This window comes from Sprattus sprattus, assembly GCF_963457725.1.
Source record: "Sprattus sprattus genome assembly, chromosome: 15".
Classification (NCBI taxonomy): Eukaryota; Metazoa; Chordata; class Actinopteri; order Clupeiformes; family Clupeidae; genus Sprattus; species Sprattus sprattus.
The window spans coordinates 19542268-19554035 of NC_137913.1; the positions used below are offsets into that span (position 1 = coordinate 19542268).

General features: G+C 39.6%; 2 protein-coding genes across 2 annotated transcripts; both read left to right on the forward strand.

Annotated features, from left to right (window-relative positions):
- Nucleotides 1-328: 328 nt before the first annotated feature.
- Nucleotides 329-3052, forward strand: LOC308376326 (gypsy retrotransposon integrase-like protein 1; the record flags this gene model as incomplete). The annotated part of the gene is made up of 8 exons (XM_080852621.1): nucleotides 329-497; nucleotides 720-913; nucleotides 1015-1126; nucleotides 1226-1367; nucleotides 1454-1508; nucleotides 1619-1876; nucleotides 2129-2251; nucleotides 2385-3052. 8 exons carry the CDS (start codon nucleotides 329-331, stop codon nucleotides 2628-2630), a joined length of 1299 nt encoding a protein of 432 aa, XP_080708747.1. The 3' UTR covers nucleotides 2631-3052.
- Nucleotides 3053-5785: 2733 nt separating this feature from the next.
- On the forward strand, nucleotides 5786-11496 carry abcb9 (ATP-binding cassette, sub-family B (MDR/TAP), member 9; the record flags this gene model as incomplete). Its single annotated transcript, XM_080852114.1, has 11 exons — nucleotides 5786-6437; nucleotides 6730-6844; nucleotides 6948-7078; nucleotides 7630-7835; nucleotides 8214-8411; nucleotides 8547-8675; nucleotides 8826-9014; nucleotides 9286-9459; nucleotides 9818-9977; nucleotides 10463-10599; nucleotides 11005-11496. The coding sequence occupies 11 exons, from the start codon at nucleotides 5786-5788 to the stop codon at nucleotides 11311-11313; spliced, it is 2400 nt and encodes a 799-aa protein (XP_080708240.1). The 3' UTR covers nucleotides 11314-11496.
- Nucleotides 11497-11768: the final 272 nt, after the last annotated feature.

Consider the following 11768-nt stretch of genomic DNA (forward strand, 5'->3'; position numbering starts at 1 on the left):
TATACGTCCTTTACATATATTCGTCCGAGAAGGAAGACTCGTGCATGAGCGTGCATGTTAGCCTTTAAATAAATACGAAAAAACGATACCCATATCCAACATTGTGGTTAGAAGGTATTTTAGTTTTATCAAACACAACATATAATATGAGCGAGATATCAGAAACAGGATAGATTTTTCAAAACATGACCTCGTCCATCAGCAAAAACTGACCGTCCTCACATTCCTGGAACTATTCTTCTACATGACTATCTTCGTGTGCTTTGACTCCTGTCACATTAGACACAATAAACATACATGCGTCCGAAATAACCTATAGTTTTACATTATGTTAAGTGTAGATTCCATACAAGTAGCTGAGGAGGAGGTGGTTGAATCAAGCTCCAACCGACTCGAGGATATTTATACATTTGTAGCGCAGGGATGTTACCCACAGTCCATGAACCCAATAAGAAAGAAAAATCTTAAACGCTACGCTCAGAAGTTCATCATTGACGGTAACCTGTTACACATTTACTTGTTTTATATCACACTGAATTCGATAATACTCATTAAGCTAGTTTTTATTCCATGGCTGTAAATGTGGAGTGTGCAAACACTTCCAGAGTAACGACTACTAAAGAAAAAGTAGTGTGTAGCGTGGGTTGGATTTGTCAACTGCCATTTAACAAGTAAGTAGATGCAGCTTTATCGACATGGTGTTACTCTTACTTTCACAGATGGACGGTTATATTATGTTGGACCCAAAAAGGAGGAGAAGCGAGAGGTGGTAATTGAATCAGAACGAAAGCGTCAGATATTTCTAGAATGTCATTTTAACGATATTGGCCACCACCTCGGGCAGAAGAAGACCGTCCATAGGATTCAGTGCAAATATTACTGGCTAGGCATAGTCAAGGACGTGGTGGATTGGGTAAATGTTCGCTGTTACTGTGACTTTAGGATGCTCTTTGTGTTAGATGCATAATTCATCTGCAATGTTCATGGTTTAAAGTTGAAGTGTTTGCCTTTCAGATAAAAGTGTGTGAAACCTGCCAGCACACAGAGAGGAATAAAAACATGACCAGAATAATTCGGCCAATTAAGGTGGATGGTCCTTGGGAAGTTATTGCAGTTGAAATATTAGGTAAATTATTAAACAAATAGTATACAAAGAAATGTGCTACAGGGTAATAGAGGTGTGAGTTGATGGATATTCTGTTCATTATTCTCTTGATATAATCAGGTCCATTTCCTGGGACCGTGCCAGCTGGGAACATGCATGTGGTTGTAATCACTGATTACTTTAGCAAGTGGGTGGAGGGTTTTCCAGTCCAAAGGACAGATTCCCTTTCTGTAGCACGATGCATCTCTACATCTATTTACAGGTATTGGTTACTCATGGAAACTGACATACATAGATCTATGCATAGCATACAAAAGTACCGTTTCTTGAAAAGAGTTAATCTTTCAGGTTTGGGTCACTGAAAACGATTTGCATCTGCCAAACAGCAGACTTTTGTGAAGAGGTATGGTGAGAGTATATATGATCATTCTTATTCAGATTTTAACACTTAACCTTTGTGTATAGCTGTGCTTACTTGTATTTTGTCTCAGTGTTTGTGCTCTGTTGTTTCAGGTCTCAAAGCACCTTTGTGAGAGGTGGAACATAGTTCAGAGGGTGTCCTCTGTAGACCAGCCCCAGAGAAATGCCCTATATGACCAGAGCAGTAGTCTCTTGAAGGATGCCATCAAGGACGTTGTGGCAGAAAAGCAGCTAGACTGGGATGATTTCATTGATCCAGTGCTGTCCTTGTTTCGAACATCAACAAACCCTACCACCAAGTTCACGCCGTACTGCTTAATGTTTAATAGGAAAGCCATTATGCCCAATGAGGTATGTTTTCGTTGCCTAACATCTTACAGTAACCAGTCCCTTATGGGTATTGTGATAATTAAGAACAAAACGTTATCTTCTTTTCCGCATTTTTTATCTAGGCAATATATAAAGGTAGTTATGGGAAATCCCCACCCAACACATTTCAAATGGCATGGCTGTTTTATTTTTTATTTCCTCTGAGCAAATAGTAACACCATTGTAGTAACTGCATGTATCTATCCATGTTTATGTCCTGTCTCCTCTTCATAGATAAACCAGATGAAACTGGAGCTGCTTGCTCATGACAGTGGGGAGACATATGGCTTAAATGAACAGGGAGTCATGAGTTTAATGAGCACCATGCAGGAGCAACATAATGCTGTCAGACAGCTGGTAAGTCTGAAGACAGTATTTAGGACCTCAGTTTTTTGTCAAATATTCAGTTGTTCCTTTCGTTCTTAGAGACTGATGACTGAAACTTGAATGAATGGGAACGCTAACACTAATTGATGGTAACTCTCTTTAGGTTTTAACCAACATGAACGCCGCTTACAAACAGGAAAAGAAGAATGCCAAGAGAAGAACAAGGAGTGTCACTTATGAGGTCACAGAGCCTCTATTTGGTAATGAGGAGTCACCTCCATGTAAGAAGCTGAAAGACAGTCTGTTCCTTTCTTTCCCAGTGGAAACAGTTTTGACTACAGAACAAAATGGCACTCATGGCAAGAAAAGAGACTTGGAATATCCGTTGCCAGGTTCTGATGTGCACTGAAGAGGACTTGAATACTTGAATACTTGAATGGGAGTTAACGATGATAACGAGTAAATGAACACATATTTGGATGGAGCAGTGATCTGCAGTGCTTCTCAATATGGAAAGGCCTTTAAGCAGTATTCCTTGGGCAGCCTGAAGAGAATACAGTGAAAAGGCTGTTCTGCCATATTGCATCTCTATAGCTAGGACATTCTTGTTATTTCAGGACCAAAGAACATTTGGTCTACTTGAAGTGTAACCTGCACTGGATAGGTAGAAGTTAGTGCAGGCTATTAGTTGGGGTGATGTCCAGGTGATGCACTAATAGTGGTGACAGAAGAACTGCTTGGTGGGTGTTGAAGTACATTGATATAGGATTGACTCCAGTCCTTATTTTTTCTGAAATGTTTTTACTGAGTAATAACGGTAAGTTTGCAATATGTCTTTAAGGATGGCTTGATGAATTCCTCAAAAAGGTTTTCGATTTTAAATTCCAATGGCTGGTACCATTTAATTCCCAATGAGTTTACACAACCGCAACAAAACCATTTGCATTAAGGTACTTTACAGTATGTTCTAGATACTGTTTTGTAATACGTAGTAAGAACTGTACTTTGTACACTGTTAAGTTATCGATGACACATTGTGCATGGCATTTGTAATCGGCTTAAAGGGTTAGTGTGTAAATCGATTCATTTATAAAATATTATGGACCTCACCTCTGTATCATCCTGTCAATATGGCGCATAGGCTTTCATGATGCCATTAATATTAGATGGTATGTAATCAGCAAGCAAACTTCTCATATTTTTCTTTTTTGAATTTCATTAAAAAAAAGGCCAAATCATTTCAGTGATCAACTCACAATGTAACATATAACTTGACAGGGAGGGGATAAATTCAAACAATTGTCAGAGAAAAGTGAGACTAGTAGTGAAGTGAACTTGACCATCCACATACAGATGGACATCTGATGAACCTTGCTACTGATTACTACTAAATACCCAAGAGCTAACTCTTGACACTGGATATTATAGTGTTTCAAAAGTTGAAAAGGAGTGATGACGATGACTGTACCAGAGTGTGTCCATTCCAGCTCATCTTCTGTCTGGTGCCTGCAGAGGAGGAGTTTGTGTGCCCAGTCATAGGCAGCCTTCTCTGAGGGTAATGAGTTGTGCATTACTTAGGGATTTTGTACAAGTCTACAGTTGACAATGAAAGAGGATATGTCTTGTGTATTGGTAGTGGTGCTAATGAACATGCAGAGTGATCTTTTCTTTGTGACTCATTTGAAATATTCTGAAGTTGAATATACAATGCCTTAGCAGTTTATGATTTGGTTGTTTTTATTGGGAAAGGGGTGCAGTAAAAGCTGTGTTAATTTCTTTCTCTTTTTGTTGGCTAGATCTGTTCTTACCTTACCTAAAAAAAAAAAATTACGATCAGGACCAGATGTAGACATACAACTAGATCAATGCAAAGTAAAAGTGACAAACTACAGCAAACTGTTAAGACATGCTTTTCATGTGAAAGGCGATGCATGGGCTGTCCTGTGCATGTGATTTTCTGGAAAGATGCCAGGATGTCTGGGCCCACAAATATTTCTTTGTCAATTTGAATGACATGCCCACACCATGCCTGTTTGAGAATTTACAAAGAGAGTGCTGTATTACCTTTAACTTCCTTTTTGATCTGTTTTTGTCTCATACAATTTTTTCAGGAACTGAAGTAATCACATTAAATGCTCATGTTTGTGCACTCTCTCTCTTTTAAGTGAGTGAGAACAGTTACATTACTGTAGACTTACATGTTAACGCTAATCCATCTGTATCTAAACTTTTTTACATCATATTACATCATATTGTTTTATTTGTTTGTTAGTTTGTTTTGTTCAGTGCAAGCATATGGTCAATGCCACTGGGATATGTACTAGATCTTTTCATCCCCTCATACACACTTTTCTTGAGCAAGTCTGGAACCACGGTTGCTGTAGTGGTTGAAACCACTGACCTTCATGAAAGTGCAATAGCTTGAGAAATACTCATTTATTGATGTAGTCTTTTTAACATAACGAATACAGCCCTAAATTAGCTTCATGAGTATTCTTTCAACCTCTAGTGCTTCACATGGCATGTTGCACAAAAGAAAGAAAGAAAAGAAAACACCAATTACCTGAGGTATTTTTTTATGTGTAGAACTTGTGACCTCTGCCGCATTTTAAACATAGGGATAGTGTTCATTACCAGAATGCTTATAACAATATGCAAATTAAAAATACTGTAAGTCCTGTATTATAGCCTTAGTTACTCTTAGTCGTTGAGGAAAGGAGAAGTGGGTCGTTGTAAATTACATCATGGACGTTTGCCCTTTCCTATGTTGCACAGTATTACAGCATGCATCGGTTAAAAAGAGACTGATGCAATAAGAATTTGGGCTCAGCTTTTCAACCAACAAAAGTGTAATATAAAAGGACCGTTCAAATGTGGTCTCTGAAAATATTATTTAGGTAGATGTGGAAGACATTTACGTTATACAATATGGCAAAAGCTTTTACTTCTGTGTCGAAGGCGCAAGTGCAGAAGGGAAAATCGGCTGTGATGCGGCAATCCCGAATTTATGGGCGGAGCTTAAATGTGTTCGACATGTTTCCGGGTTTTCCGATGCTCTGGCTTGTGGCGCTGTAGGTTCAGAAGTCTCCCGGCTTGTGATGGCATTGAGACCCTCTCCACGGAACTGTGAAGTTGAAGGACGCATGCACTCCTGGAAAACTCCGTTTTGAAAAGCTCCCTCTGTCACAGCTTTGTAATTATCACTCTGACTCTATTCGGTTATTTATTTATTTAGTTGGTAACCTGTCTTTAACCCCTCTAGGTTGCACGTAGCTTACCTACTGTACAGTCATGCTCAACCGGTATAATCGTAGTTGCTGTGATGTGTGATTAGTCATAATGCCATTGGAGACATGTCCTCAACTTTATGTATTTTCGAGAAAAAAAGGGTTCTGTTTGGACTCTGTAGATGAATGTCAAGTTCATTGTAAAATTCTAACCTATTACGCACTCTGGAATACTGGCGAGTAATTCGACTCACTTGGAAATTATTTATTTACGCAGACTGCTGCTAAAGAACTTTTTCAAAGATTTATTAAGTGCTGTTGAGTTTGAAACACAATAATGCGAGCTGCTATTGTGCTGAGTTGTAACCTATTTTTTATTGTCACTGATACTATCATCACAACAGTTCTATATGTCCAAGGCTCTCAGCCTAATATATTTGCAGATGAACTGTCTAGGTTTGACATATTCCATTCAGCCCTGGACCTATGGGGAACCCTGTTGGTCCGGGTTGTTTTGCTGCTTGGGGCCTCCATAGGTGTCCTCTTGAACCGAGTAGATGGCCCTCGTAGGGTCTCGAAACTGAGCACTCTGACCACCCTCGTCTGCCTCACCATCCTGACCTTCGCCCTGACCAAGCTTCTGATCTTCTCAGAGCAGGGAGCCCTCATGGCCAACCCTTGGATTTTGAGCTTGGTCTCTTGGAGCTGTGTGTCGGCAATAGGTACTTTGTACCTCTGGGGCTCCTTGGCGAATACCTCTAACGCTGTGAGTGATGGTAGCAGTGACGAGGAGACAAAGAGGCTGGTGAGCCCACTGGGTGATAGCAGCTCTGAGATGGAAGATGAGGAGAAGAAAACGTTTAGAGGGAAGTGCAAAGAGACCAATGGCGCAGACTCCCGTGCTACAGTGGGGCGCCTGCTCTCTTACTGCAGGAAGGATTCCCTGCTGCTGGCTGTTGCCTTCGTGTTTCTCTCGCTCTCTGCTGTTTGTAAGTGTCTAATTTGCATTTTTCACTGATGTCCATCTTGGCCTTGGTTATAGAGATTAATGTGGTGTATTGTCATGAATGTCCATATAACAACTTGGACACTATTTATCCGTATAGCAGACACTCTAAACTCTTGGTGATGTTTATAACTTGTCTGACCTGTTAACTGAAGTCCAAAGCAGTGTACACTGTAGAATCACTGAATATGTCATGCTGCACCCATTTGAATAGAACTGGTTTTGTTAAAGAATTTGTTTTCATTTAATTAAATATTGCATAACAAATCTTTCAGGTGAGGCTTTTATACCCTATTACACTGGTCAGGCCATTGATGGGATTGTTATTGACAAGAGCATGGAACACTTCACAAAGCCCTTGCTTACACTAGCATCACTGTCTTTTGTCAGGTGTGTAACGTGAACAATTATTGGAAGTAACAAATAATATAGCTTTTAGTATATACCATTGATCTGTGGGCTGATGTTGCTATCTATCATATCTTTCTCCTAGTTCTATAGCCATTGGTGTCCGTGGAGGAGTCTTCTCCATAACCTTTGCCAGATTAAACATTAGAATACGGAACCTTCTGTTTAGATCACTCATGCGTCAAGAAATTGGGTTCTTCGACTCCAACCATACAGGTGATGTCATGATAATGTCATTAACCACATAATGTTACTACCTACTTTGTTATTTTTAATGTATTGAACTACTGTCGTCTCTGCTGCTTCCTGATTATTTAGTTAAAACAGTTATAAACTGATTCATTTTATGACAAAAAAATACAATACCTAAATAAACAGTAACACATTTTTATTGTTTCATAGGACTAAAGTCCTTCATAACCGATAGTGCATACAGTTCAATCATTGTTGAGATGATGTCGTGACTTATAGCATGACTAACCATCATGATAAATCGCTTCATCATGCATAGTTTCAGCTATTTTGCACCACTATATAGCCAACAAAAATGTCTTCTTCTACAAGCATCAATAATTCATACTTTTGCACACATTCCTGAGAATCTGATGTCTGTGATGTGTGACTAGCAAACAGTAAATAGGACAGAACATGTCTCCAATTTCCCAACAGAGGAAATTGGTCCATAGAGGGCCTCATGAAGTTGTTCTATTTGCTCATTTTGTCCTTATTTTCATTTATGATTTCACTTTTGATTGGTTATTCTCCAGGTGATATCATCTCACGTCTGACATCAGACACGACACAGGTGAGTGATCTGATCTCGCAGAATGTCAACCTTTTTCTGCGAAGCTTCATCAAGGCCATTGGCTTCTTCATCTTCATGTTCACGATGTCTTGGAAACTGACGTTGGTCACCATAATGGGCTTCCCTTATATTGCTGTTGCATCAAAGGTCTATGGAGAATACTACAAGGTAAAATATATTAAAATTGTATTCATTAAGTATGTGTTCTATCAACTATCTGCGTTTGTGTGTTTTTTTTGTAATCATCTCCCATCCCCATCATTCCCATGTTATTTGTGTCTTATGTCAAAATGTAGAGCATCATTTTTTTTAATTCACCCAGACAAGAAAATCTTGTTAAGACAAGAGAGTTGATGAAAACTGCTTGTATACCTACTAGAGCAGAATACCATATCCTACTGGGCCCGCTGCTTATATGAGATACCAAGTTAATAACTAAATACATCGACATGCATCATTTGAATGATACTGTTAGACTGTTAAAATGATTTAAGTTTCACTCTGAAAATCCATTGATGTTGACAGTCTTGTCAATGTCATTGCTAGAAACTGACCAAGGAGGTGCAAACATCCCTGGCTCAGGCCAACAAGACGGCAGAGGAGACTGTGTCAGCCATGAGAACCGTCCGCAGTTTTGCCAACGAAGAGCAAGAGGCTGACTCGTACTACAGCAAGCTGATGGACATGTTCCAACTCAACAAGAAACAAGCAGTGGCCTACTCCTGTTTCATGTGGTCCAGCTGTGTATGTAATGTGCATTCAAATATAACTCCTATCACTGTTAGGCATAATAACATGTCTGCATGTACTCGGCTGTATTTAAATGAGAATAGTTTGGGAATCTCAAGGCTGAATATTTTCATCTTGTGCTTTCTGTAGATATCAGAACTGGCGTTACAGGTGGTCATTCTCTATTACGGGGGTCACCTTGTTATAACAGGACAAATGAGTGGAGGTACTCTCATCTCTTTTGTCATCTATGAGCTGGAATTGGGAGAGTGCTTGGAGGTAAGAAGCGCTCTTTGTGACGTTTCCGTTGCAACATTTAGAGCTTTTACTCTTCCTGATGCAATGTGTGAATGGGTACGGTATGCAGGTCATGTGCACATTTGTGATTTCTTAAACGCAGCTTCTGTGTTGATATGGTGTGTGTTGCAGAGTATAGCAGCCGTCTACACAGGTCTGATGCAAGGACTTGGGGCAGCTGAGAAGGTGTTTGAGTATATTGATAGGAAACCTGAGAGCGCCTCTGGTGGCAGTGACGCCCCAGACACTTTTAAAGGAGAAGTGGAGTTCATAAACGTGTCCTTTAACTACCCCACGCGACCCGACACAGAGATACTCAAGGTAGGTGTAGCTGCTCCTCTTAGCATTAGATAGGGATTGATTTATTGCCATTTTGATAGTATATACATTTATAAATGTATATTATATTAAGACATAAGCTACATTTATTTGTATGATTTTACACATATACAGACATTGTTGCAGGATGGGTTGATTTATTTGATGAAATGGACCAGTTGAGAATTGTATGATTTTGATCAAAGAGTGGAAAATTGCTTGACCTGATAATTGGTATAGTTTATATATGATGATTCTTGGCATCATGTTTCAGAATGTTTCCTTCACTATTCACCCTGGAGAGGTGACTGCGCTTGTGGGTCCATCTGGGAGTGGAAAAAGCTCTTGCGTGGGTCTCCTGGAGAATTTCTATGCTCCTAAAGAGGGCCAAGTGCTACTGGATGGCCGACCAGTGCAGGCCTATGAACACACATACCTTCACACTAAGGTATGTCCAGAATATTTGCTGGTTAACTGAACTTAACATGTTTTGATCACACATATGCAGGTTTGTAACTCCTCACATGCAGTGATTATTATTACTGCAGTAATAAAAGCAAGGATAAGTTACTATTCAAAATAAACAAACAGAAAACAGAGTTGGGAGGACACGCCCCGAATATGCTTCATGGGTCAAATGTGTATGACGGAAGAAATGTGTACTTTTTTTAAAACTTTGTGGCATTTATGACTCCTCCTGTTCAGTGTAGTGTAGTGCTTTCCCTTTCCTTCTTTAGCCTATAGAAGGCAGTATTGGGCATGTAGCAAGTTCCGAGAGTAAATGTGGTGAACTTTTGTTTTCATAGGTGGCACTTGTGGGACAGGAACCAGTACTGTTTGCTCGGTCAGTTCAGGAGAACATTACTTATGGCCTGAAAGACATTGCCATGAATCTGGTGGTTGAAGCTGCTACTAAGGCCAATGCACATGGTTTTATAGGTTGCCTCACCCAGGGTTATGAAACAGGTGAGCAATGCAGTTATATATGGAGGCAGAAGTACCATGAGATTCAACTAATTCTGAAACAGTACTATACCAAGATGTCCATTTATTGTTGTTGTGCCTCTGTTTGTTTTTTTAGTGACTTGGCAATTAAATATATATGATTATATACAGTATATAATTAGTATAAGTCTTTTGTCTCCACTGAAGAACTCTTAAAGGTTCCATCTTGGAACCTTTGTGGTCCTTTGTGGAACCCTCTGGACTGTCAACGTTACAATACATAACCCGGAATAGGTTCATGCCCATGAAATAAAACGTGATCTGTGATCTGAAACGTGATCTGTAAATCTGTGTCATTCTAACACATGCACTGCAGGTGCTAATGACTTCAGTTACGTTTAATAGTTATCTCCATGACACAAATAGGACCACTTAAATACTCCCATGTATTTTAGATGTGCTGGTGGGTGAAATAACTGGTGTTCTGTTGTGTGTCTGTGATGCAGGAGTGGGAGAGAAAGGAGCCCAGCTGTCAGGTGGACAGAAGCAGCGTGTGGCCATTGCCCGGGCTCTTATTCGGAAACCTCGTGTGCTTATACTGGATGAGGCCACTAGTGCCTTAGATGCTGAGAGTGAACATGTTGTGAGTGACACAGACTTTAATATTTAATGCTTAAACAACATTTAAATTGTTATCCAAAGTGGAATTGTTATTTGTATTCATGTATAAGTTTTGCTTAGTCACAGAGCATATAATCCAGCTAAATACTGCTGTGCATGGTGAACATCCTTAATTGTGCTTGCTATTTTTGGAAGAGGAAGACTACAGCCATTATTAGACGGATGTATCGGATTTGGATGCAGCAAAGACTTGCAGCAGAGACCTCAGTCTCTGCAGACTGCTCATACCATGACACTGCAGTTTTGTAAACCACAGTGCATACAGTAGTTGTACTTATTATGTTGTCTGTGCTTATCTTTTTTAATCTGTTATGACTGATCTCATCAATTATTGCAATAGACATATGATATTTTCTCTGTACCTCAGGTTCAGCAGGCCCTGAATGATATCATGCAAGAACACACAGTGCTTGTGATCGCCCATCGCCTGAGCACTGTGGAGAGGGCGAACAACATCATTGTGATTGACCAAGGCTGTGTAGTGGATCAGGGGACGCATACTGAACTCATGTCCCGGAGAGGACTGTATTTTAAGCTGGTCCAAAGGCAGGTCCTGGGCATAGAAACAGGATCAGAGGTGCTCAATCCTCCCAAGAACTCACAGTGGATGACCATGAACGGTAGAGCAGAGAGTGAAGAGGAAAGCAGTGATTCTGATTGTGATGCAAAGTTTTAACATATCAGTGCTGTATTTACAGCTGGTATACTGTATACTGCTATGCCTCATGAGTCCGAGGTATCCAAGAGTGTGAGAGACTATGCAAAGAAAATATATTTTGTCTGTCTGTTTCATTTTTAAATGAAAATGTTGTTATGAAAAACAATACATAAGACATATTTGACTTGGTTCCCATAATTCTGTAGTGACATGAATCATAAATCATAAATGCAAGAAGCACCATGCAATAAACATTACCAAAATAATTGTCTGTATAACAGTGGATAAAATCACTGTTTGTGTAATTGTGTAATGAAAATTCCAATTTCGACATTGTTTGCATGCTCCAAATAAAGCTTAAGCCGTACTATGTCAGATACATATTAGCAATAACTCAGGATTAGCAACTGGTACATTGCATTGCATATGTACGAAAGCCATATGATCGTGAACACCGGAAGTTATATGTAACA